The sequence below is a fragment of the Lycium barbarum genome, chromosome 12 (assembly GCF_019175385.1).
Source record: "Lycium barbarum isolate Lr01 chromosome 12, ASM1917538v2, whole genome shotgun sequence".
Lineage (NCBI taxonomy): Eukaryota > Viridiplantae > Streptophyta > Magnoliopsida > Solanales > Solanaceae > Lycium > Lycium barbarum.
Genome location: NC_083348.1, coordinates 103,374,570 through 103,397,361, shown reverse-complemented (window position 1 = coordinate 103,397,361; position 22,792 = coordinate 103,374,570). Strand labels below are relative to the sequence as shown.

The window sequence follows — 22,792 nt, the reverse complement described above, 5'->3', positions numbered from 1 at the left end:
TTAGGTTGACAACATACTGATTACAACTGATGAAGCTAATAATATCTCCCTTTAAAATCACACTCATGTTAGATCTGAAAAAGAACTGGAAGTAGAGCTCTGGTATCTGCGCGTGGTTTATTTACAAGGTAATCGAAAAGGAAACTAAAATTTAAAAAGTGGTTCCAATGCAGTAAGCAGCTCATATGATTAGCCTTTTGCCGGAAGCATGTGTGAAGACAATATGGTAACTATGTCATCCATTTACAACTTTAAATGTAAAGAATACAAGTGCTGAAAAAATTATACTAAAAAATTGAATGGGTTGAGATTATACTTGTACAACCTATGTAATCGCCTCTGTGCATTCTCCACATTCGATGGCAGCACATAAAGCCTTCCAGATGGGAGCCAACATTTTCACTGGTGGACGCAATTCCTGGAAATTATATTTGAATACAGCAAATTGTGTAAGCAAGAGATAAAGAACTGGAGTAATATTCTCTACCTTTGCGTTGATTAAAAGTCCTCCCCTTACTTTGTACCATCTTAAATTCCAACAAAAAAAAGTAAACAAGTATAGGAACTAGACTGGATATCTCATTTTGAAAGCCAATTATTTTTTCGCTACCAAGATACACAAGATAATCTGAGCCCCATTTTTTTAACCAAAACCCAGATCCCGATGACTTACATCAATGTAAAAGCTATCCAACCTTTATGAGTAACTTATCTTACAAAATTGAAAACTGAAAAAGAAACCTTTGTACCAACTGATTCACTTCACTACTCCCCACCCCACGAAGAAAAATTTTAACTTCAAATAAAACTGAATCTATATGCTTCCTTGAAAAAGAGAAATTAGAAAAAGCAAGGAATTACTAATTACTTATAAATATTGAATTCCGTCCATAACAAGCTTCAAATCTTCAGGTGTATGGAAGGTAATAATGTAATTGTTGGTGATATTGCAATGATATTGCAATTACAATTGAAAAATAAAAATGAAGAAATAAAAATTTCTTAGGCTGAGGCGCGGATATCTCGCTTTCTTTAAGGAGATTCAAGCCCACTGCACCAAATTTACCGGCCCAGTAGTAATCTTTCTGACTTGTCCCCTCCAGGATACAACAGCCCGATCACGTCGTATAACTCAACAAACTCTGGACAAGATGTTGAGTCCAAAGCTCCACAAAAAAAGAACACCTTCCTTCAACTAATAAACTCTTTTATTTTTACTTTCCTCACTTTTTATGAATTCTCCAAAGGATATATATTTTCCTCTCTATACCCACAAGTTAAGGATTGAACTTTTATTTTTTATTTTTTATTCTTGTTATTCTCTTTGAATTGGTGAATAATATCATCCTTTTATAATGGATGAAAGGTATGGTGTAGTGGTCACATTTTATACACTTTATACCACAAAAACATGAGAAAACAATACCAAACTTTGTCTCTTTGTGGCTGCTTAAACGTGAAAGACATGGCTGCCATGGTCTCACATTTTATACCACAAAAAAATGTGAAAGACATGGTCAAAGACATGGAAAGAATGTGAAAGACATGGTCAAAGACATGGAAAAAATGTGAAAGACATGGTCAAAGACACTTTAACATATCAATTTCAATGATATTAAAATGCTCAATACACTTACAATCCCCCACTCATTTTAATATTAATATAAGAGAGCTTATCAGTTGAAGGTAGACTAGTATGCATAATGAAGGTGTGCTCTGCATTGAACTTCCACTTAGTAAAACAATAATCTTTACTCCAGAGCCGTAGTGGTCTCAGACTTGAATTATGCCTGCTTTAGGGAAATAAAGAATTACTGCTTACACATAATAATCAAGGTGTTGACATGAGCTTTAATAGCCAACACATTACGGCCTTGTGCTATCCGAGTTTTCATGAGTGCTTTTTGAGAACGAGCCCAATTCTTATAGGAAGCGGCCTACTTCCACACTCACATAGGTGAAACCTGTCAAGAGTGCTTCTGTAACTTAACACCCCACTCATACGAGCTACAGAGTTTCATTAAGAGTTTATAAACTCAACCTCCACAAATTGTTACAGAATAATGCACTTACACCATAGGGAGGGAATAAATAAAATAGTGCATTTTTCTCAACAAGTCATCATATGATTCGTTTTTCCCATTGAACCTGGTTATAGGATCTCTAGTCCCCAGGTTGGGTTTCCTCATATACGACTCATGAATTTATGGGCTTCAATCCCATCCCCCTCGATGTGCTCCAGACCTTTTCTCTTGCCAAGGCCTTGGTTAGTAGATCTGCAAGATTATCACAAGATTTGACATAATCAACATTAATTGTACCACTTGTCAAATATGACCTCACAGTACTGTGTTTTCTCCTTATAGGTCTGGATTTACCGTTATAATAACGGTTTTGAACTCTACCAATTGCAACGGTGCTATCACAATGAATTAAAATAGGAGGAATTAGTTTTTCAAAATAAGGAATTTGAAATAATAAATCTCTTAACCAATTCGCTTCTTCACTAGCTGAAGCTAAAGCTATTAGTTCAGCCTCCATGGTAGAGTTAGCAATAATAGTTTGCTTTTTTGATTTCCAACAAATAGCACCACCTGCCAACGTAAAAATATAACCAGCGGTAGAACAGGAATCACCAGATAAAGTGTTCCAATCTGCATCAGTAAAGCCTTCAAGTACAGCAGAATATTTTTTATAAAACAAGCCATAGGTTTTTGTACCAACTAAATATTTCATAACTCTCGTTATGGCATGCCAATGTTCACTACCTGGCTTGCTTGTAAACCTGCTAAGTACTCCAACTGCATACGCAATATCAGGCCTAGTGCAATCAGTCACATATCTCAAACTTCCAATTAAGCTAGCATATTCCTTTTGATTTATCACATCATTGTCACTTTGAACAGGAAACAAGTGAACACTTGAATCAAAAGGAGTTATAACATGCTTGCAATCAAGAAAGTTATATTTTTTCAAGATTTTCTCAACATAGTGTGACTGGTCAAGGAATATTCCATCACATGTTTTAGTAATTTTTATTCCAAGAATTAAATTTGTCTCACCAAGATCTTTCATGTCAAAATGACTTCTAAGAATATTTTTAGTTTCACCAATACCATTCATGTTAGAGCCAAAGATCAATAAATCATCAACATAGAGGCAAACAATAACATGTGAATTATTCCAAGACTTGTGATAGATGCACTTATCACATTCGTTTGTTTTAAAACCATTTTCAATCATGCAGGAATCAAATTTTCATGCCATTCCTTTGGTGTCTGTTTCAAGCCATATAGGGATTTAGTAAGTTACACACTTTGCTTTCTTGGCCTGCTTCAATAAAACCTTCGGGTTGTTCCATATAAATTTCCTCATTTAGGTCCCCATTTAAAAAAACAGTTTTTACATCCATTTGGTGAATGTGCAAATCAAAAATTGCAGCAATAGCAATTAAAAGCCTTATGGATGTAATTCTAGTTACCGGAGAAAAAGTATCAAAAAATTCTAGGCCTTCTAGTTGTTTAAAACCTTTAGCAACTAGTCTAGCCTTATATTTATCAACAGAGCCATCCGGTTTTAACTTTTTTCTAAGGACCCATTTACACCCAATTGTTTTACAACCCGGTGGTAAATCAACTAACTTCCAAGTTTTATTGGAAATAAGTGATTCCATTTCATCATTTACAGCCTCTTTTCAAAAAATAGCATCATGTGAAGATAAAGCTTCTTGTAAATTGAGAGGGTCATTTCCAACATTAAAAACATAAAAATCAGGACCAAAATCTTTTTCTACTCTATCTCTTTTACTTCTTCTTAACTCAAAATCATCACTTTCCGTATTTTTCAAAACAGAAGTAGAAGAGCTAGGTAGTGACAAAATATTTTCGTTAGTCCTATGACCCCCACTATTTTTAGAATCAAATGAAAATTTATTTTCATGAAAAATAGCATCTCCTGATTCTATTATTATATTATCTTCAAGACTAAAAAATCTATAAGCTGTACTATTTGAAGCATAACCAAGAAAAGCACAAGTAGTAACTTTTTTACCCAATTTACTTATTTTGGGATCCATTAGCCTTACATAAGCTAGACAACCCCAAACTCTTAGATATCCCAAATTTGGCTTGTGACCTTTCCACAACTCAAATGGTGTAAATTTAGTCTTTTTATGAGGCACACGATTCAACACATAACAAGCAGTTAAAATAGCTTCACCCCAAAAATTTAGAGGTGCACTAGACTCAATAAGCATGACATTTGTCAACTCAACTAAAGTTCTATTTTTTCTCTCTGCTACAACATTTGATGCGGGAGAGTAAGGTGGAGTAGTTTCATGAATTATTCCCAACGATCTAACAAAAGAATTAAACTCGTTAGACTCATATTCACGGCCTCTATCACTTCTAATTCTTTTTATTTTTCTACCAAACTGATTTTCAACTTGATGGAGATAAATTTTAAAATTTCAAAAGCATCACTTTTATTTTTCATCAAGAGAATATATGTATACTTGGAAAAATCATCAATAAAAGTAATAAAATATCTATTTCCTCCACGAGTTAAAATTCCTCCAAGTTCACAAATATCAGTATGAATTAACTCTAATAATTCAGTTTTTCTTTCAACTTGAAAATGAGGCCTTTTTGTGATTTTGGCTTTACTACAAGCTTCATATTTTTCAAAATCCTTTTTAATCATTGAGATTAATCCTAAACTACTCATGATTCCTACGTAACGATTATTAATATGACACAAACGAGCATGTCAAAAATTAGTGGAAGAAAGCATGTAAACGGAATTAGTAACTTTATTCATCTCAACATTCAACTTAAACATCCCATCACAAGCATACCCCTTTCCCACAAAAATACCTTTTTTCACTATTACATATTGATCAAACTCAATAATCTGTTTGAAGCCTGCTTTATTAAGAAGAAAACTAGACATCAAATTTTTTCTCATGGAAGGAGTAAAAAGTACATCTTTTAGAGTTAACACCCTTCCTGAGGTAAAGCTCAACTCGACATCTCCCTTTCCAAGCACTTGAGTAGTGTGAGAATCACCAAGCATGATGGTTTTGGGCTCCTCAAATGGAGTATACACTTTGAACCAATCTTTGTCATAGCAGACATGACGGTTTGCACCAGAATCAGCCCACCATCCATCAACATCTTCAACCATATTTATGTCTGTTATCACCGCCACAAGTGGCTCTTCGGTAACGTTCGCCTGAGGTGTAGGACCACGTTTCCGAAACTTGCAAAATCGAGCAATATGCCCACTCTTGCCACAGACAAAGCATGGTCCTCTATTTTGTGCTTGGTTGTTACCACCATTATTTTTCTTGGGAGGTCTACCATTATTTTTCTTGAATATTTTCTTCTTAGGCTTCATAGAGGTATTTTTGTTAGCATTAGGAGCAACATTATTTGAAGTAATTAAATTTACCTTATTTGTGACGGGTTGTAAGTTGCTCTCTTCCGTTTGCAAAAGTGCATCTTGGCCCCTTGCTTCTTCCTCCATGCGGATTCGCATTATCAACGTCTCAAGAGAGGTTTCCTTTTGTTTGTGGCGCATAGTTTTTTGAAATTCCTTCCATGAAGGTGGAAGTTTATCTATTATGCCACAAACAATAAGGTTATCTCCAATTTCTATCTCCTCGGACCTGAGCTCTCCAACGATCATTATAAAATCTTGGGCTTGGTCTATCACTGATTTGTTGTCTACTATTTGGAAACAGAAAAATCTACTAGCAGCATATTTTTTCGCTCCAGCCTCCTCGGTATCATATTTACTCTGCAACGCTTTCCAGATTTTCTTTGCAGTAGAGTAAGTTCTATCATAATAATCATAAAAATTATCTGATAGACAATTAAGTAAATAATACCGACACTTGTATGAATCTTCATCATATTTTTCAATTTTTTCTTGAAGAGAAATAAGTTCTTCATCATTCATGGAAGCGTTGTCTATTTTATTTGGATTCTTCTCAGTTAACACATAAGAAACATTGAGAAGACTTAAGTAGAAGAGTACTTTACCCTTCCATCTCTTAAAATGAGTACCGTTGAACCGAAATGGCTTGTTTAGATCTCCTACTTTGACATCCGTCGATTTTTCAATTGTAGCCATATGAATCTCCTTAAAATTGTTGGTGATATTGCAATGAAATTGCAATTACAATTGAAAAATAAAAATGAAGAAATAAAAATTTCTTAGGCTGAGGCGCAGATATCTCGCTTTCTTTAAGGAGATTCAAGCCCACTGCAGCAAATTTACCGGTCCAGTAGTAATCTTTCTGACTTGTCCCCTCCAGGATACAACAGCCCGATCACGTCGTATAACTCAACAAACTCTGGACAAGATGTTGAGTCCAAAGCTCCACAAAAAAAGAACACCTTCCTTCAACTAATAAACTCTTTTATTTTTACTTTCCTCACTTTTTATGAATTCTCCAAAGGATATATATTTTCCTCTCTACACCCACAAGTTAAGGATTGAACTTTTTTTTTTTTTTTTTTAATTCTTGTTATTCTCTTTGAATTGGTGAATAATATCATCCTTTTATAATGGATGAAAGGTATGGTGTAGTGGTCACATTTTATACACTTTATACCACAAAAACATGAGAAAACAATACCAAACTTTGTCTCTTTGTGGCTGCTTAAACGTGAAAGACATGGCTGCCATGGTCTCACATTTTATACCACAAAAAAATGTGAAAGACATGGTCAAAGACATGGAAAGAATGTGAAAGACATGGTCAAAGACATGGAAAAAATGTGAAAGACATGGTCAAAGACACTTTAACATATCAATTTCAATGATATTAAAATGCTCAAAACACTTACAGTAATATACAAACTGAATTAAATCAAGGCCATCTTATACTAAACTGTTGAAGCTAGTAAACTGGAGAAGATAAATTAAGACACCAAAACCATACCTATGCTAAGAGCATATTGAGAAAAAGAATACACGGCAATATCCATTTTAAAAAGTTTCAAATATTACCCTATTACCACTACTCCAAATAGTTAAGTGCGACAAGTGAGGGATGGCTCAGTGGTTAAGCACCTCCACCCACGACCGGTAGGTCCTGGGTTCGAGTCACACTGGAGGGGAAGTGTGGAAACACTATAAATCTTCCTAAGGGGGGGGGAAATAGTTAAGTGCTTGTGGAACTATCATATATTAATCTGGTCTAGAGCACAATTATCGTTCTGTTAGAAGCAAAGCTCGTCATGAAGTGCATTTTGAATAGACATTCCTCAAGTTATTTTTGTTCCTGTGCCCCTTGTTGATTAAATGTGTTAGGTTTCATGAGATGACCACTTTTTGACTATACTATGGTATTGCCACTTCCCCTGCTCCCGAATTTAAATTTAAATTGCTCGGGAAAAATATGAAAAACTCGAAGAAAAAAAAAATCTTGAGCTGCGGAAAAGCAACCTTACTACCATTTTTTCTTGCACGCTTCAAATTAACTGGTACATAATGATATTACACCAATATGTTTCCTGCCATCAATCTGTGGATTTTACTTCTGTTTAGAAAAAAAAAAATGTAATGCTCCTAATAGCCAAACTTGGTTGAAGAAAGGGGTTTAAATTCTGATCGATTGCTTAACCCATCTTGATTCAATTAAATCCAAACAAATTTTGAACTGATTAGATTTTATTTATTGACATAACATATCTTAACCTGTTCAAGCTGGAGTTTGGATTATGAGATGCTACTTAACTGGTCTTGACCATTAAGTTGTGATGTACTTATTGACTCAACGCGTTTTAATCCATTCATTTGACAATGTCAGATAAAAATGATAGTAATTGGTAATGTTGCAGGCTGGGATAAGATTATAATACTCCTTCCATTCACTTTTTCCTGTCTCTCTCTCTTTAAGAAAGAGCTATTTATGAAGGGTTATTTTAACTATATCTTGAAAATCTAAATTTGACTACTAATATTTTATGTACCTACTTAATGATAAACGTAACATAACAAAATAACATATTCAGTGTAATCTCATAATTAAGGTGAGGGAAGGGTGTGGTATTCAGATCAAATTGCGTATATCTCGACTAATTCCACAAATATTTACTACCTTCCACAAGCGTAAGTATCAAATAACTTTGTTTGCTAGAATATGAACAAATGGTAAGAAATCACTTAATAATATTTACCTCTGCTAAAAGTCAAATCTAAAACTTCATAGTTCTTAATTCATTTTGTTGATCACTAGATCAAACTCTAGGTATTGCCTTTCGACCACTCGCACTAGAGGTAATCCTCGAACTTGCACGGTCCATGGAACTACCAATGTGTAAGTTCTCCTGATGGTTCCTCTGCTATAAACATGTCAAAAGTACATACATCACACATTAATTACTCCCTCCGGATAAAAAATAGTGTTCACTTAGCCATTTGGACACCTTTTAAAAAAATACTACCTCCTAGACAAAAATAAGTAATTTGACTAAACTATCCCTAATTAAATAGGTATTGAGATTTGATCACATAACACTTAATAGAGGCAAATCTAAAAAAATAAGATTAAATCTTTCTTAATTTGATAAGTTAACACTCTTTTTGACCTAAAAAAAAATTAAATGGACACTTTTTTTAATCTAGAGGGAATATATTAGGACTTCTTACACCAATATTTTTTTATACTATTTTTTTATTATTATTTTCTACACCAATCATTATAGCGCCAGCTGCTCTGCTGCAATTCAAGCTACCGAAAAGTAGGAAGAATTTACTCTCAATTTATATGGCGCTTCTCACTTCTCGAAATTCAAATTATATGAACTTTAACTAATATTTTTAAATGTATATTTTCATCATGACATAAGAAGAATTTCAAATTATAGTACTTATCGTATAGTTATTGAATTTCTAAACTTTAATTAGTTATTGAATTTCTAAACTTTAATTTGAAAATATTGAGTTGATTTAATCCAATTAAACTTTATAGATTAGTCAAATTGACTCGCAAAAAATGAAGTGTCGCGTAAATTACCTTTTATCAGAACTGTACTTCAAACAATTGTTGAAGCTGCTGAAAGATGCGATAATTTGATGAAGTCAACAGAAATTACCTTTGCAGAACTGTACTTTGAAGAAATCACTAGATTGGTAGTGGATTCCTATTGTGCTGAACATACTAATTACAATTGATGAAACTAATAATATCTTCCTTTAAAATCACACTCATGTTAGACCTGAAAAAGAACTGGAAGTAGAGCCCTGGTATCTGCACCTGGTTTATTAACAAGGTAATCGAAAACGAAAACAAAAATTTCTAAAAGAAAGTATCCCGTATGAGAAGTGGTTCCAATGCAGTAAGCAGCTCATATGATTAGCCTTTTGCAGGAAGCATGTGTGATGACATATGGGAACTATATCATGCCATTTACAACTTTCAACGTAAAGAATACAAACAAGTGCTGAAATAAATTATACTAAAAATTGAATCGGTTGAGATTATACTTGTACAATCTATGTAATCGCCTCCGTGCATTCTCCACATTCGATGGCAGCACATAAAGCCTTCCAGATGGGCGCCAACATTTTCACTGGTGGACGCAATTCCTGGAAATTATATTTGAATACAGCAAATTGTGTAAGCACGAGAAGAACTGGAGCAATATTCTCTACTAAGTCCTTCGCGTTGATTAAAAGTCCTCCCCTTAGTTTGTTTCCATCATAAATTCCAACACAAAAGTAAACAAGTTTAGGAACTAGACTGGATATCTCATTCTGAAAGGCGACTATTTTTTCACTACCAAGATACAAGTACTAAGATTGCGAAGGATTTGCTACAGAAAGGATATAAATTTCACCTTGAAAACTAGCATAAGTTCTTCCTCCCCGCGAATAATCAAAGATAGACTCCAATAACAGGTAACTGGTGTGACACATTCTGTTAGCACTGGTTTCAAAATCCTGCTAATGGGAACAAACTGGCGAACTGTTTTCCCACTGTATACAAAGGGCTCAATTAGAATTTTAGGTAGAAAAACATTAAAATAAAAACAACAGGCTGAATTAGAAGTTTCTCAGATCATATACAAAAAGTATAAAATAATACCCTCATGGTTTCATGGACATGGTATCATCAAAAATATATTCAAGTCATTCTAAGAAATAGATCATTTCTCACTATTATCCAAAAAGAAATATGTGTCCAATCTCAACAACAACATACCCAATGAATCCCACAATGTGGGGTCTGGGGAGGGTAGACTGTACGCAGACCTTACCCCTACCTTAGGTAGGGAGGCTGTTTCCGGAAAACCCTCGGCTCAAGAAAAGGCATAGGAAAATAACTTGAGAAGCGCACACAAAGTAGCGTAGGCACAGAACAAAAATAATAAACTAAATAACTCAGATAACGGTAGCTGCGCATCTCAGGAAGAGATCAAGAAACAAGTGGCTGTATGCACAACAATCTTTAAGGAAGCAGAAACCAAATGATAGATCCATGCCAGAATATCTGACAAGTTACTTGATTTTAAAATCATCTTTTAATATTGTTGAAAAATTATTTTGCAATTAACTTTAAGCAACTAGCAAATCATTCACCTCTATAACAGGAACAGTAAGTACCTTCCATACTGAGTCTCAAGTTGAACTCCAAAAGCTGGCAGAATTAGAACAGACTCTGTCATAAGCAAACACAAGATACGAAATGAAATATATGTTGATGAATACATGCCAGAACCAAATGATACTAGTGTATTCTATTATTCTATCTTCTATATGGGAAAGAAGCTAAAATCAATAAAGCATCCACAAAATATGTGAGCATTATCTTATGAGACAGTGGTTAATACTTCAATGGAGTATCGGAGTTAAGAAGATGTGGTATATGAACTGCAATGTGATAAGTCCTAACAGAGTAAAATGCAAGTTTTATAGAACAATTGTGAGACCAGCAATGTGATATTGGGGTGATATATTGGGCATCTAAGTCCAAACATATCCACAAGAAGGGCACGGTAGAAATAAAGACTTCTAGATAGATGTGGGGCCATATGAGGTTGAGCAAGACCAGAAATGATCACATAACACATTAGATACAGAAAGCAAATGCACAAATAGATGATGAAACCAAAGAATTTTGTTTGAGATAGTTTAGGCATGTCTTATGCCAACTTCCAAATGCACTATGTTGCTTGAAGGTGCTAAGAAGGACAAGGTAGACCTAGAACTACATGGAGTAAAGTTGTCTTCAAATGACCATAATCTCTAGGCCAATTTCAAACTTAACAAAGAAGAACACAATGAAAGTAACGGATATATACAAGCGATGATAACAAGTTAGGATTAAGGTTCAGTTGCTCTTATTACACTTACATTATGTCCTGGTAGGGGGCAAGGGTGATTCAGAAAACCTCTAGTTTCAAGAGAATCTGTAATTTGCCTTAGAAGAAAATTCTCTTTACCAGATTTGAATGAAATTGTCCCAAATAGAGAAGAACAAACAAATGATTCATAATGCACAACTAAATCTTGGTTCCCAGTAAAATTCCTCTTAGCATAGATTTCTGTGTGCAAGCAGACTTTTTGAAGCTGGAAACGAGCAAGAATTACACGCACAAACACACTCACACACACATTATATTTTCCAGCTTCTTTTGGTGGCTTTGGAAACTAAGGTCTAAATCCTAGTAGAGGGGAAATACATACAGACACACGCGCGTGCACGCACACACACAGATATATATCAGGAAGTTGAAAAATTTGTCTGGATAATCCTCAAGGATAAGGGGAATATATTATGATCCCTAGATCGTCGGACATTGATTATCAAACTTTAGTCAATCGTTTGCAAGAAACTAGAACATTATAACTACAAAAATACAGCAAATATTAGTATGGGCAATTATGTGGTACCATACAACAATCTATTTTGTGCACTGCATTTGTTGGGTTTGAACCTGATTACAGACTAAGTTATACCCACTGGCCACAACCATATTGAAAAAATTTGTCAAGAACTTTTACCCTCTATAATATATAGTAATACTTTTTTTATGACAAGGGAACCCGCAGCCGCTACCCTTTGGGTGCGCACAGGGTAAACCCCGCTCCTGTGTAATAGCCCGCAAACCACACAGGAGAGATAACCCGCACTAGGCAAGCCATGTGCGACGAGCTCGACCCAGAAGGCAAATCCCCTGTTGTCGTAGGCAGGGGGTTTCGAACCTGAGACCTCCATTATCGAAGCCCCATGCTCAACCAACCGAGCCACCCTTGCGGGTCTCTATTAATATATAATACGAGTACTTCAATTACTATTGACAAACAATTCTAAAGTGAATGGTTTTATAACCAAGGTACTATATGAAGTTACTGAGTGAGAAGTACATAGAATACTTGATGAGGTTTGGTCTCAGATTTTTACCATCTTGCACAATGTGCATCAATACAAAATGCAATGGCAGTGACTGCCAGTTGAAGGGGCTTCATACCATCCCATCTAGCTTATAATCCGATAGCTCAAGAAGCAATGGATGTGAATTGTGATTAAATATGGAAAATGCACATTAAGCTGTACATTAAGTAAAGTCATAGAAGTTTAAACGTCCTCACCTTTCTTAACTGGCTTCTTTAGAAATAACCTAATGAGCAATGCCATGATAACTAAGCTCCAAATATGAAGAGTATCTAGCTTTCCCTGCATTGAAAGACCTTCATCAAATTAAACAACTACGAATTAAGTATCTACATAATTAAGGCACAACTAAATCTTCGTATGGTTATTTAACTGCCTTAAATCTCAAGTTCCAGTGACTTTCCAAATTTCGACATTCAAACAAATCACCGTAATTTTTTTCATATATATTTTTAATATTTTGAATTGTCAGTGTACTTTTTACACAATTTTCAAATATGTTTAATTCAAAAAATTTACCCTGAATTTACGGTCAAAATTAAACTGTTCCAGTTTCGAAATCCTCATATAAATTTGAGAGAGAGGGAGTATAATATTATTACCTTTTGGAAGAAGAGAAATGATGGATAAGCAAAAAGGAGAAGAGTAAAGAGGCATAAATTGGAACCCTTTTCTCTACTCCTTCTCACCACAATATGATGTGCGTCAATGGCTTCAGGTGGCCCTTTACCCACTTCATGTACGTATGTGTATTTTCCTACTGCTATTCCCAATGCCTCCGCCATCTACCAAATGTTCTTAAACTCAATTAACTATTTCTAATACGCATTTAGAAGACAAACTAGAGGGGCACAGCCCATGCTGAGCACGGGCCCAAATAAGTTTGTTCTCTATAAACAAAGTACTGCGGGAAATTATTCAGCTATATAAACCACAAATTGCAAGGAATCAACTTGTTCAAATTATGTGTATGTTTTAGTGATAGGGATAATATAGAAAGTTAGAAACAAAGTCTATCCATTCACTCATCTGCAAAATATACACAATACCAAGGCATTGCTACATGTTGTTCCTGCAAATTATTGAAAAGGGCACACACCAGAAATAGTCAGGCAGGGCAAGTTCCTGTTAAGTGTGTCAAGCAGATTGCATATTTATGTCAAGATGGTATTTCCAATAATGTGCAATTCAGATACTAAAAAAATAACAGAGGAAAGCTAAGTCACTTATAAAAGTTGAATCTAGAGGCGAAGTGCTTTCTAAGTTTCTATAATTAATCAGCAACGAAGTTAAGAGTTTCATAACAACTAAAAATTATCTATATTTTAATAGTCGAACAATCTATCGTTGGACATAAAAGGACTCCTAAAATCTACTCACAGATACATCGTAGCATTAGATAGTTTTCTTTTCCCAGGTTTATTCGTCAGTAACATCAATTGGTTATCAACTACTTTCATATGTGAACTACAACACAACTTTCTTAAGAGCAGGCAAACGAAGATGGGAACATATTGTTTTTACAAGTGTCAAGAGCAACCATGAACCCATTTCAACATAGGATTCTGATAAAGCTAGCATTTCACTCTCTAGAAAAATGCAGATCCTTCTTAATGGATCTTGTCCGGCAGATGTTCTTTCCCTGCTACAGATATTAGTACCTGAAAAAAAGAAAGTTTTATGCAAACTCGTCTTATCCAAGTTTTGATTCAAGAGGCCAAATCCAATACAGTCAATGAGTTTCAATCATAGAATATGCAAGATGCAGCTCCCTGTTCCATACCGGAAAAAGAAGCCAAGAAAGAAATATAAGAGAAAAATATACTTCTTCAATCATTTTGCAACTTTTGTGCCAATCTCCTGCGACTCAAATGTTTTGGGCCTCAAAAATCTCACTTGTTACATGTACCAAAATATGTAGGACTTCTCAACTCAATATTTTGCATCATTGTAGGACAAAATCTGAGCCGAGGGTCTTTCGGCAACAGCCGCCCTACCTTTCAAGGTGGGGGTTAGGTCTGCGTACACTCTACCCTCCCCAGACCCCACATGGTGGGATTCTATGGGCTTGTTGTTGTTGTTGTTGTAGGACGAAATCTCACGAATATCAAAACTAAAATAGGCAACTTCTACCTTCACATATGGGAACGCCATCATATATCTAATTCAAAAGAACACAATCCCACAAGTCTAATGAGCCGCTAAGATAATCAAAACAATGCATAACCATCATCGGCGTATATTTGGGACACAAGGATATTATTAGCATCTAGCCAACACCGAAGTGGAGGTGAGGCTCACCAAAGCTGTAGAGATAAGATGTTGAACTCTAGGACGCAGTCCTTTCATGAATTGTTAAGAAACTAAATAAAAAAACTACCTGGTGATTACATTTCCATGTGCCTATATGCAAAGTTATATTGCCCTTCTTGTCACGCTCCATCAAGAAGGGCATTACAACTTTTTTATCCTGATCTTCATTGGATTTTTAGCCATTATTTCCTCATTCATAGAAGTATCCTCACCTTCATCAGTCATATGAAGCGTGGTTTGGCCTTTTCTTAATCCTTGATGGATATTGTATTGGGATCTTGCTCTTTAAGTTCTTTAACAATAAGAATGGACATACTTGGAAGTTGTGAGCAATGCAGTCTTTCCACTCTTCCTAACAATTCCTGTGGAGCTCATATTTGCATCTAAATTGCTTCACCACATCTAAATGTCACCGTATGCCAGCTGAATGAAGAGGGCTTGTAACTGGGGAGTTGCATACTATACAAAGTCTAGGCCACATGGCTAAAATTCCCTTAAAATACTGGTAAATTGACATCATATGCTGAATACAGTTAAACATCATCCAGATACACATTATGTTGTACCCGATATTAAATTGTTACCAGAGAAGCCAACTTGGAAGCATAATTCTACCAAGGGCAAGTGGAAAATAAGATTTGTGTGTTCTGTTACACAAATAGAATGAGTCATACATATCATCAAACACCTTTGTTGCAAAAGTTGTAAGTGATATTTGCAAGAAATAGTGGAGGAAGCAACTTAAAGGGTAAAACGTGATTCAAAACTTTAATGCGATGGACAGATATTTTCAAATAAGAAAAAAAAATATATACCCACAAAATTTCGATCACCAACAAAGAAAGATTGCAACAAATAACTTGCCAAAACAGAGAGCTAAATTTGAGAAAGTTAAGATTATCAAATTCTAATCACCAGCAACGAGAAGGAAAAACCTACCAAAACTGACAGCTAAATTTGACAGAGTGAAGAGTAGGACAGCTTTTTCCAAATAAAGATAAAAATTACTCAAAATATTACCTGGGCATTTTGTTAATTTTCGTAGTGAGATTACCTGGGAATGAACATCCGTCGTTGTTGTTTCTTAGCAATGCCTAAAGGAGTGAAGGATCCGAGTTTGAGATCTGCTGCATGTACAGAATGTGGGGTTAATCCTCAATTTTGAGATGCCATTTATCTCTATAATTAGTTGTTAATAAGAATCTAATATCAGCAAACTCCAAGAGAAAATTCAATTGAAAATGACAAAAGGTGAAGGTGAGATGATTCTAGATTCTAGAATGAGCTAAGAATAGGTCTTAGCCTTTAAACAGAGGATACCAAGGGAATTTAATTAAAAGATAAGGGTATGAAAATTAATGAGAAATTTGTCGGTACTTTATATGTGGCACATGGTACAAAAAATGAAGCATGTATTCGTCCTCCTACTGTCGTTTCTCTAAGATTAAATGGCCTATGCCCTGCTGCGCATGCACCCATGAAGCATGGGTAGTGTTTATTTTTTTTTTAAATAAAATTAACAATGTATTTTTTATTTTAAAAAAATAAGATATTTGGTATGACAAGTACTAAAATGATTTTCAAAGCAAAATCAAAACTACACTAACAAAAAGAGTGTTATTTTCCCAAACAAAAACAAATACAAAAAAAGTTCATAACTTGCACTTTGACCCTCATTAAATAAAATCTATCACTTTTGACCTTCATTGTTTATTTTTAAAGCTCTAGACGTTTTGTCCTCATTTTCTATCAATGTGAAAACTTTCCAGAGAACTGTCCAACTTCCAAGCACTACTTTTACCATGATATTAAGATTTCAATAACTTTGTCATTCTATTTGTTATTAAGGGTTATTTTAACTATATCATGAAAATCTAAATTTGACTAATATTTTATGGGTCATTTGCACTTTTGTCCCTGTTTTGTGTTTGTCTTTAATTTTTGTCTCAATACACAATAGTTTTTCCGTGAATCATAAATTTAAATATTTGCATCATAATATTCATAAGTTAAGCTTGCGCCCCTAAAAAATTTATTCCCGTCTAGACACAAGTTCGATTTTAAAGTACAAAAATTAAAGATCAGGCCATTTGAAGGAAAACTGTGCAATTTCTTGATATTTTATGTACTTACTTAATGATAAAGGTAATATCGGAAATTTTTTATTAACAGAGATGAATAAAATAATTTAATTTTTAATATATGGGGTTAGTAAGAGGAAACGGAGGGTCTAGGGAAGTATAAAATATTCAAATTAGAGTGAAGTAATTATTATTAATGTAAATAAAATTTGGGCATATAATAAACTGATGCCCCGCCAAATTTCATCATTTCCCTCTCTGCCTTAGCAGCTTTAGCGGTTTATCTCGAGTTTTCATATAGGGTTCTCTTCAATAATCGCTTTTAACTTTTGATAACACACAACTCTACAAATGTCATCTTCAGTCCACACTGAAGATTCACCATGGAAAAACCCTAACAATTATAGCCGCAAAGACAAATCGCTCGGTCTTCTTTGCTCCAAGTAATATAATCTTTCTTCTCCCTTTTTTTTTTTTTTTTTTTTTTTTTAAGCATTTGTATCGTATGCGTGAGATTGTTTGTTAAGTGTATGTAAGCCGCAATTCGATCTTAGAATGAGACGATTATGTGAAATACACAGCGAATGCAGTAGTTGTGTTCGTACAAGTGATAAATTGATGAGAGAATGTTGATCTCACGAGGATTTTTAGGGTTTTAACTTAAATGATTTGATTTTAGAGGTGTGTTTGGTGTATTTTCCATGTAAAATGTTTTCCTGGAAAATAAGTGGGTTATTACTTATTTTCTTGTGGTTGGTGGGTGCTATGTTATTGTCGTTGTTTCCGGAAACAACCTCTCTACCTTACAAAGGTAGGGTTAAGATTTGCGTACACAGGGGCGGAGCCATTAAGGGGCCAAGAGGTTCATCCGAACCCTCTTCAAAAAGTTACACTGTATATACAAGGTTACAGTTATTTTTTTTTATATATATAGTAGATGTTGAACCCCCTCTGTAAAAATCCTGGTTCCACCATTGTGCGTACATCCTACACTCCCCATATCCCACTTGTGAGATCACACTGGGTTTGTTGTTGTTGTTGTTTCTTCTGATTGGTAAATAAGCATAAATATTGTCCCAAAAACATTTGTACATAATATAGGCAAATACTGTTGGAGTTGGCATGGGGTGTGGGGTGGTGGGGATGGTGGCTTTGGGGTTTTGGGTGGGGGTGGGGTGTGTTGGAGAGTGGATATTAGACAATTAGTGTGGAATGCCGCTTATGTGAACTTATTTTCCCTCCTTCCCCCATGGAAGTCATTTTTCTCATTTTTAAGGAACTTGTGCTCTGAGAGAAAATGTTTTCAATTTTTTTGACCAACCAAACGTTAGAAAAATGGAAAATATTTTCCTGATAACACTCAAGATTGTTATTTTAGATTCTGAATTATGGATGAGGAACAAAATCAATTCTATATAGAAACAAAAGAAAACTTCCTAAGCAGATCCATGTACAGTCAAGAAGAAACTGGACGAGTAGTAATGCTAGAAGTTAGATTGAATTTAAAAAAAAAAACGAACTCAAGTTATAGACATTAGTTTCATATACTCCTAACTCAAAAAGCCTACTCCACAAAGAATTAAACAAAACCAAGAAGAAGTTTACTAGATAGTATCATGAGAATCAAAGAAAAATAATGGAAAGAAAAACACCTGGATTGACAATGAAGGGATTGATACTCTCTTCTTTCTTTGTCTCCTCTCTTTGTGAGCTTCCTCTAGGGTTTTCTTTCAGTTCGAAATTCCATGACCTCCTCGGAATCACTTCCTATTAGAACTTAATGTTTATAGATAGAAAGAAGGTCTTTTCCATAGCGAATTAGGACTTCTCGCAGCCTTAATATGTTGGAGGGACACAGCGGTGGTTTTCTAACACAGAGGCTCCGAGCCACTATTTTACAAATCTTTAGTAAATTGATCATGTCTCTTTTTAGGAATTTTAAAATTTGAATTGTTTTGAAGAGTTGAAAACTGGACTTCATGGGCTACTATATAAATTATGGCTCAGCTCATTGGAAAATTTTGAATATTAATTGTTGAAGTTGAAAGATTATCTGGTATATTGATAGTATGTTCTTTGCCAAAGTTTTTTGCTTTGCTTCCTTCATCTACAAAATTAGAAAGAAATGTGGAAGAAGCCAATGAAATTATAAATTATGTGGGCTTATGCCTATAAGCTGTTTGCAGCTTATAAGCAAAAAAAAATAGGTTGGGGTAGTGTAACTTATTTTTTTTGGCTTATAAACTGTTTTCAGCTTATAAGCTGCTTTAGATAAGCTAAGTCAAATGGGCCCAATTATTTTTTTGAGCTTATTTTAAGCACAAAATGACTTTAAGCTGGCCAGCCAAACACTCAAAAAAGCTGAAAACAGCTTATAAGCAACTTATAAGCCAATCCAAACGGGCTCATTGTCAATTTAAGCCAAAACTCTGGATTATTTCAATATAAAATCAACATATCGTTTCTATCATTACTTTCTTGACCTTGTAAGTTTTGTACTATTCAGTTTCTTGAAGCTGTGTGATCGGGAAGGTGTGGACTCCATTGGTTTGGACAATGCCGCCGATCAATTAGGTCTTTGCTCTGTCTTCTCATCCTCATGTTATCTTCCCAACCGTGTCAATGCAAATATGCAGATTTCTTCTTGCATGTGTTCACACAGAATCTTTTTGTGGTTGTAGGTGTTGAGAGGCGTCGCATTTATGATATTGTCAATATTTTGGAAAGTGTTGGGGTAATTCTTTATCTTTTCAGCGTCCTCTTATAATCTTTATATGATTGAATGACTAAGGCGGTTTATTTCAGGTTTTGTCACGAAAAGCTAAGAATCAGTATAGATGGAATGGGTATAGTGCTATTCCTAAAGCTGTAGATTTGCTTAAGGTATTTGATAATATCCATTTTCCTTGTCTCATATGGATATGTCCTGGAAATTTGATATTATTTGCTTATTTTGTAGAAAGAAGGACTAAAAGATCACTCAACTGTCTCCTCCACTTGCCACAATAGTGCAAATGTATGTACACCATGCTTCTTTCTTCATTCACCCCTTTCCCCACACCGAGCCATCTATAAAGGGTGATTTGGAGTGGGTCTGTAATAGTTCAATTGTAGATACTCTCCCATTAGTCACTCGATTAGTTACTTTGATTTTCTCAGCGATTGCATCTTCTTCTTATCATGATATAACGCGGCAGCTTCTTCTACTAGGTCATAACTTGTAATCATTCAGATCTTAAGGAAAAAGGGGAAGGCGAAACTTCTGGATCACATAAGAATGGTAAGTTCTTCTCTGTAGGTGTGATGGTTGTGAATTGTGATTTTTGAGTGCGCTTCCAGTGGAGGGCAGTATTCTAATATTCTGAAGAACTGCTGGATATCATGTATCTATTTGATATTTTGTGAGACTAACTCGAGGTCTAATTTTGTAGACAACCGGAAGGAGAAGTCCTTGATGATTCTTGCACAAAATTTTGTAAAGCTTTTCCACTGTACTGATGTAAGTGAAGCATATAGATTTTCTGACAAGTTGTCAACTGTATGGAAGCTAATGCCTTACCTTCTTTAGGTTGACTTGATCTCTCTTGACAAGGCTGCATCAGCTTTGCTTGGTGATATGCACGATCCGATGGCTATGAAGAGTAATGCATGTTCTTATTATGATGTTATGTTTAACTGTTGATGAAATACTTGATAGAAAAACTTTTTATCTTTCATGAATATTTTGCAGCAAAGAGCAGACGCTTGTATGATATTGCAAATGTCTTTGTGTCCATGGAGCTCATTGAGAAGGTTGGTCATACAATTGAATGATCAGTAACTGAATATTCTCAAAAAAATGAAGTAGAGACTTCTTTCTGATCTTGATCTTTGCAATACATATGTAGATACGTAGCCCAGATACTGGAAAACCAGCATTTAGGTGGATAGCTTGGAAAGGAAATCCTGGGTCCCCTGCAGCTACTAAATCAGATGATTCAACGAGGAGAACATTTGGGGCAGATATCACAAATACAATTCCCAAAAGATGCAGGGCTGACTTTTCATCTGATCTAATGTCAAACGGGCAGGTAAAAAGGTTGAAAGTTGCAAAAGATGAGGAATTGAAAGATAAAAATCAGGAGATATCAACAGAGCAGCTTAATGAACATGATACAAAGGAATTTGTATTTGGCCCTTTTGGTCCAGCTAGTCTGCCAAGATCAGGAGTTTCTGGAAAAGAAAAGTTGAAACAGACTCAGAACTGGGAGGAGCTGGCATCTAAATTTCGCCCTCAGTATCAGAATAAGGGTACTTTCTAAATCTCATTTGAAAAAGTTGAAGCATCTTTATTCTGCCCATTCCAAGTGGGTAGGGAGGAGGGATGACACCTTTTTTGGGCTATATTCTCAGATATGTTGGTCCTGAAGTATACTCTGTTCATGACTCGGGTTTGAACCTGTTTCTATTCCCCTCTCCCTACTCCTCATGAAGAAGAGAAAAGAGAAAAAGAATGAATGTGCCATATTTACTGCTTCCTAACCTCTTTTGATAAGTCACTGTCTTTAACCTCTTAATCCACGAGATATGTGGAGCTAGTAGCTAATCATTAAAGATTTTTGGTAATTAGACTTCATAATGTTGGGCAACATACAAGAAATGCCACAAACAAAGAGAAGAAATAAGAAAACTCTACTTTTTATCACCAAGTCTTTTGCTTTTCTGAATATGATACTCCGTTTTGTTTGGTGCTGTGTTGTATATTTTCCAATTAAGCATGATAATTTTTCATGCCCAACAGTCTATAGCATGGCTTTGATAAGGTTTCTAGGTGTCAACTGCTTCTGCCATTTTAAGAGTTACCCATGATAGACTACATTTCTTGAATGGAAGTATAGTTTATCCAATTTCTAACACCCAATTCAGCTATTATTAGTGTAAAATTTGTTTGTTTGTTCATGTGAATGTGTTTATATCTCATGTAGTTATTGCCTTAATGAGGAGGTTGAAATGTTTCCATTTGCCAAATTTACAGCTGCAAGTGAGCTTTTTGCTCATTATGTTGAGGCATGGGAGTTGTGGCAGGTTGAAGCTGCCAATGAGCTGCACAAACAACATGAACATTAATGTAATCTTGGATCTCTTTTGTTTCAGATGGTGTCAAACACTTTCAACAAGGATAATATATCTGATGCTGTTACTCTCACCTGAGAGATGGTGGTTATTGGTTGAATATCTCCTGCATACATCTATCAGTTGAATGTGCGGTTTATTATCAGTTTGTGATATCCAAGGCCTGATGCTTAGTTCTGTTCGGTGACGTTGTAGTTCCCAGTTTTATCTGGATGAGTTTCCTCTTGAAGCGTTTCCAGACTGGACCTTTTAAATTGCATTGAGCTAAATTAACTGTGATGTAAATAGTATGCAGGCATCTAAATTTTGCTTGTCATCTCACTGCCGGAGGAATGTAAATCAGAAACTGTTCATTTTTTGCATTTAATTGTGCAAGAAAGCCTTCTTCTGCAATATGCATTATGTTGGCCAACTTATGTTTGATAAGGAGAGTTTTAAGTTAAGAAGACGGGATCTGACAAGATCTCATTCCTTGCGCTTAAACGAGCTACTCCTACATGCACATTTTGCAGAATGGGTATACCTTTAAAGTTCAATTGTTTGCAACCTTTAGTCAGTTTGACAACCCCAAGCCCCGGTTACCCGGTTTAAGTGGAGCCAAAGGTTTCTTGATCATATTTCTGGATATACCTATATGTAGAATAAAGGCTACATATAAACACAGCCACCAAAAGCTGTCAAAAAACATCATTTTGACACCTCAACTAAGGTTATTACCAATTAGAGCCTTTAAGCTGTTTGACACCTCAAATAATTTATAAGCTGTTTTTAGTTTTTTTGAGCGTTTGACTGGTCAGCTTGAAGTCATTTTGCGCTTAAAATAACCTAAAAAAATAATTGAGTTCGTTTGGCTTAGCTTATTTAAAGAAGCAGCTTT

General features: G+C 35.1%; 2 protein-coding genes across 5 annotated transcripts; one reads left to right on the top strand and one right to left on the bottom strand.

Moving 5' to 3' along the window:
- Positions 1 to 44: 44 nt before the first annotated feature.
- LOC132622610 (uncharacterized) lies at positions 45 to 16,012 on the bottom strand. Of its 3 annotated transcripts, none has more exons than XM_060337238.1 (7): positions 15,777 to 16,012; positions 13,934 to 14,070; positions 13,012 to 13,194; positions 12,607 to 12,691; positions 10,618 to 10,672; positions 9,852 to 9,990; positions 45 to 418 (listed from the first exon to the last, which is right to left on the bottom strand). In XM_060337238.1, exons 2-7 carry the CDS (start codon positions 13,988 to 13,990, stop codon positions 326 to 328), a joined length of 612 nt encoding a protein of 203 aa, XP_060193221.1. In that variant the 5' UTR covers positions 13,991 to 14,070; positions 15,777 to 16,012; the 3' UTR covers positions 45 to 325. The 3 variants fall into 3 exon arrangements, with proteins under 3 accessions (XP_060193221.1, XP_060193220.1, XP_060193222.1); XM_060337237.1 differs by lacking the exon at positions 45 to 418 and adding an exon at positions 9,329 to 9,600 and having other exon boundaries at positions 15,777 to 16,005; XM_060337239.1 differs by lacking the exons at positions 45 to 418; positions 13,934 to 14,070 and adding an exon at positions 9,329 to 9,600 and having other exon boundaries at positions 15,777 to 16,004.
- A 1,006-nt stretch (positions 16,013 to 17,018) lies between these two features.
- On the top strand, positions 17,019 to 22,277 carry LOC132622943 (E2F transcription factor-like E2FF). Of its 2 annotated transcripts, none has more exons than XM_060337636.1 (11): positions 17,019 to 17,246; positions 19,310 to 19,377; positions 19,485 to 19,537; positions 19,609 to 19,686; positions 19,763 to 19,819; positions 20,014 to 20,083; positions 20,235 to 20,302; positions 20,372 to 20,444; positions 20,534 to 20,595; positions 20,691 to 21,093; positions 21,937 to 22,277. In XM_060337636.1, the coding sequence occupies exons 1-11, from the start codon at positions 17,155 to 17,157 to the stop codon at positions 21,963 to 21,965; spliced, it is 1,053 nt and encodes a 350-aa protein (XP_060193619.1). In that variant the 5' UTR covers positions 17,019 to 17,154; the 3' UTR covers positions 21,966 to 22,277. The 2 variants fall into 2 exon arrangements, with proteins under 2 accessions (XP_060193619.1, XP_060193618.1); XM_060337635.1 differs by having other exon boundaries at positions 21,818 to 22,277.
- The last annotated feature ends 515 nt before the right edge of the window (positions 22,278 to 22,792 follow it).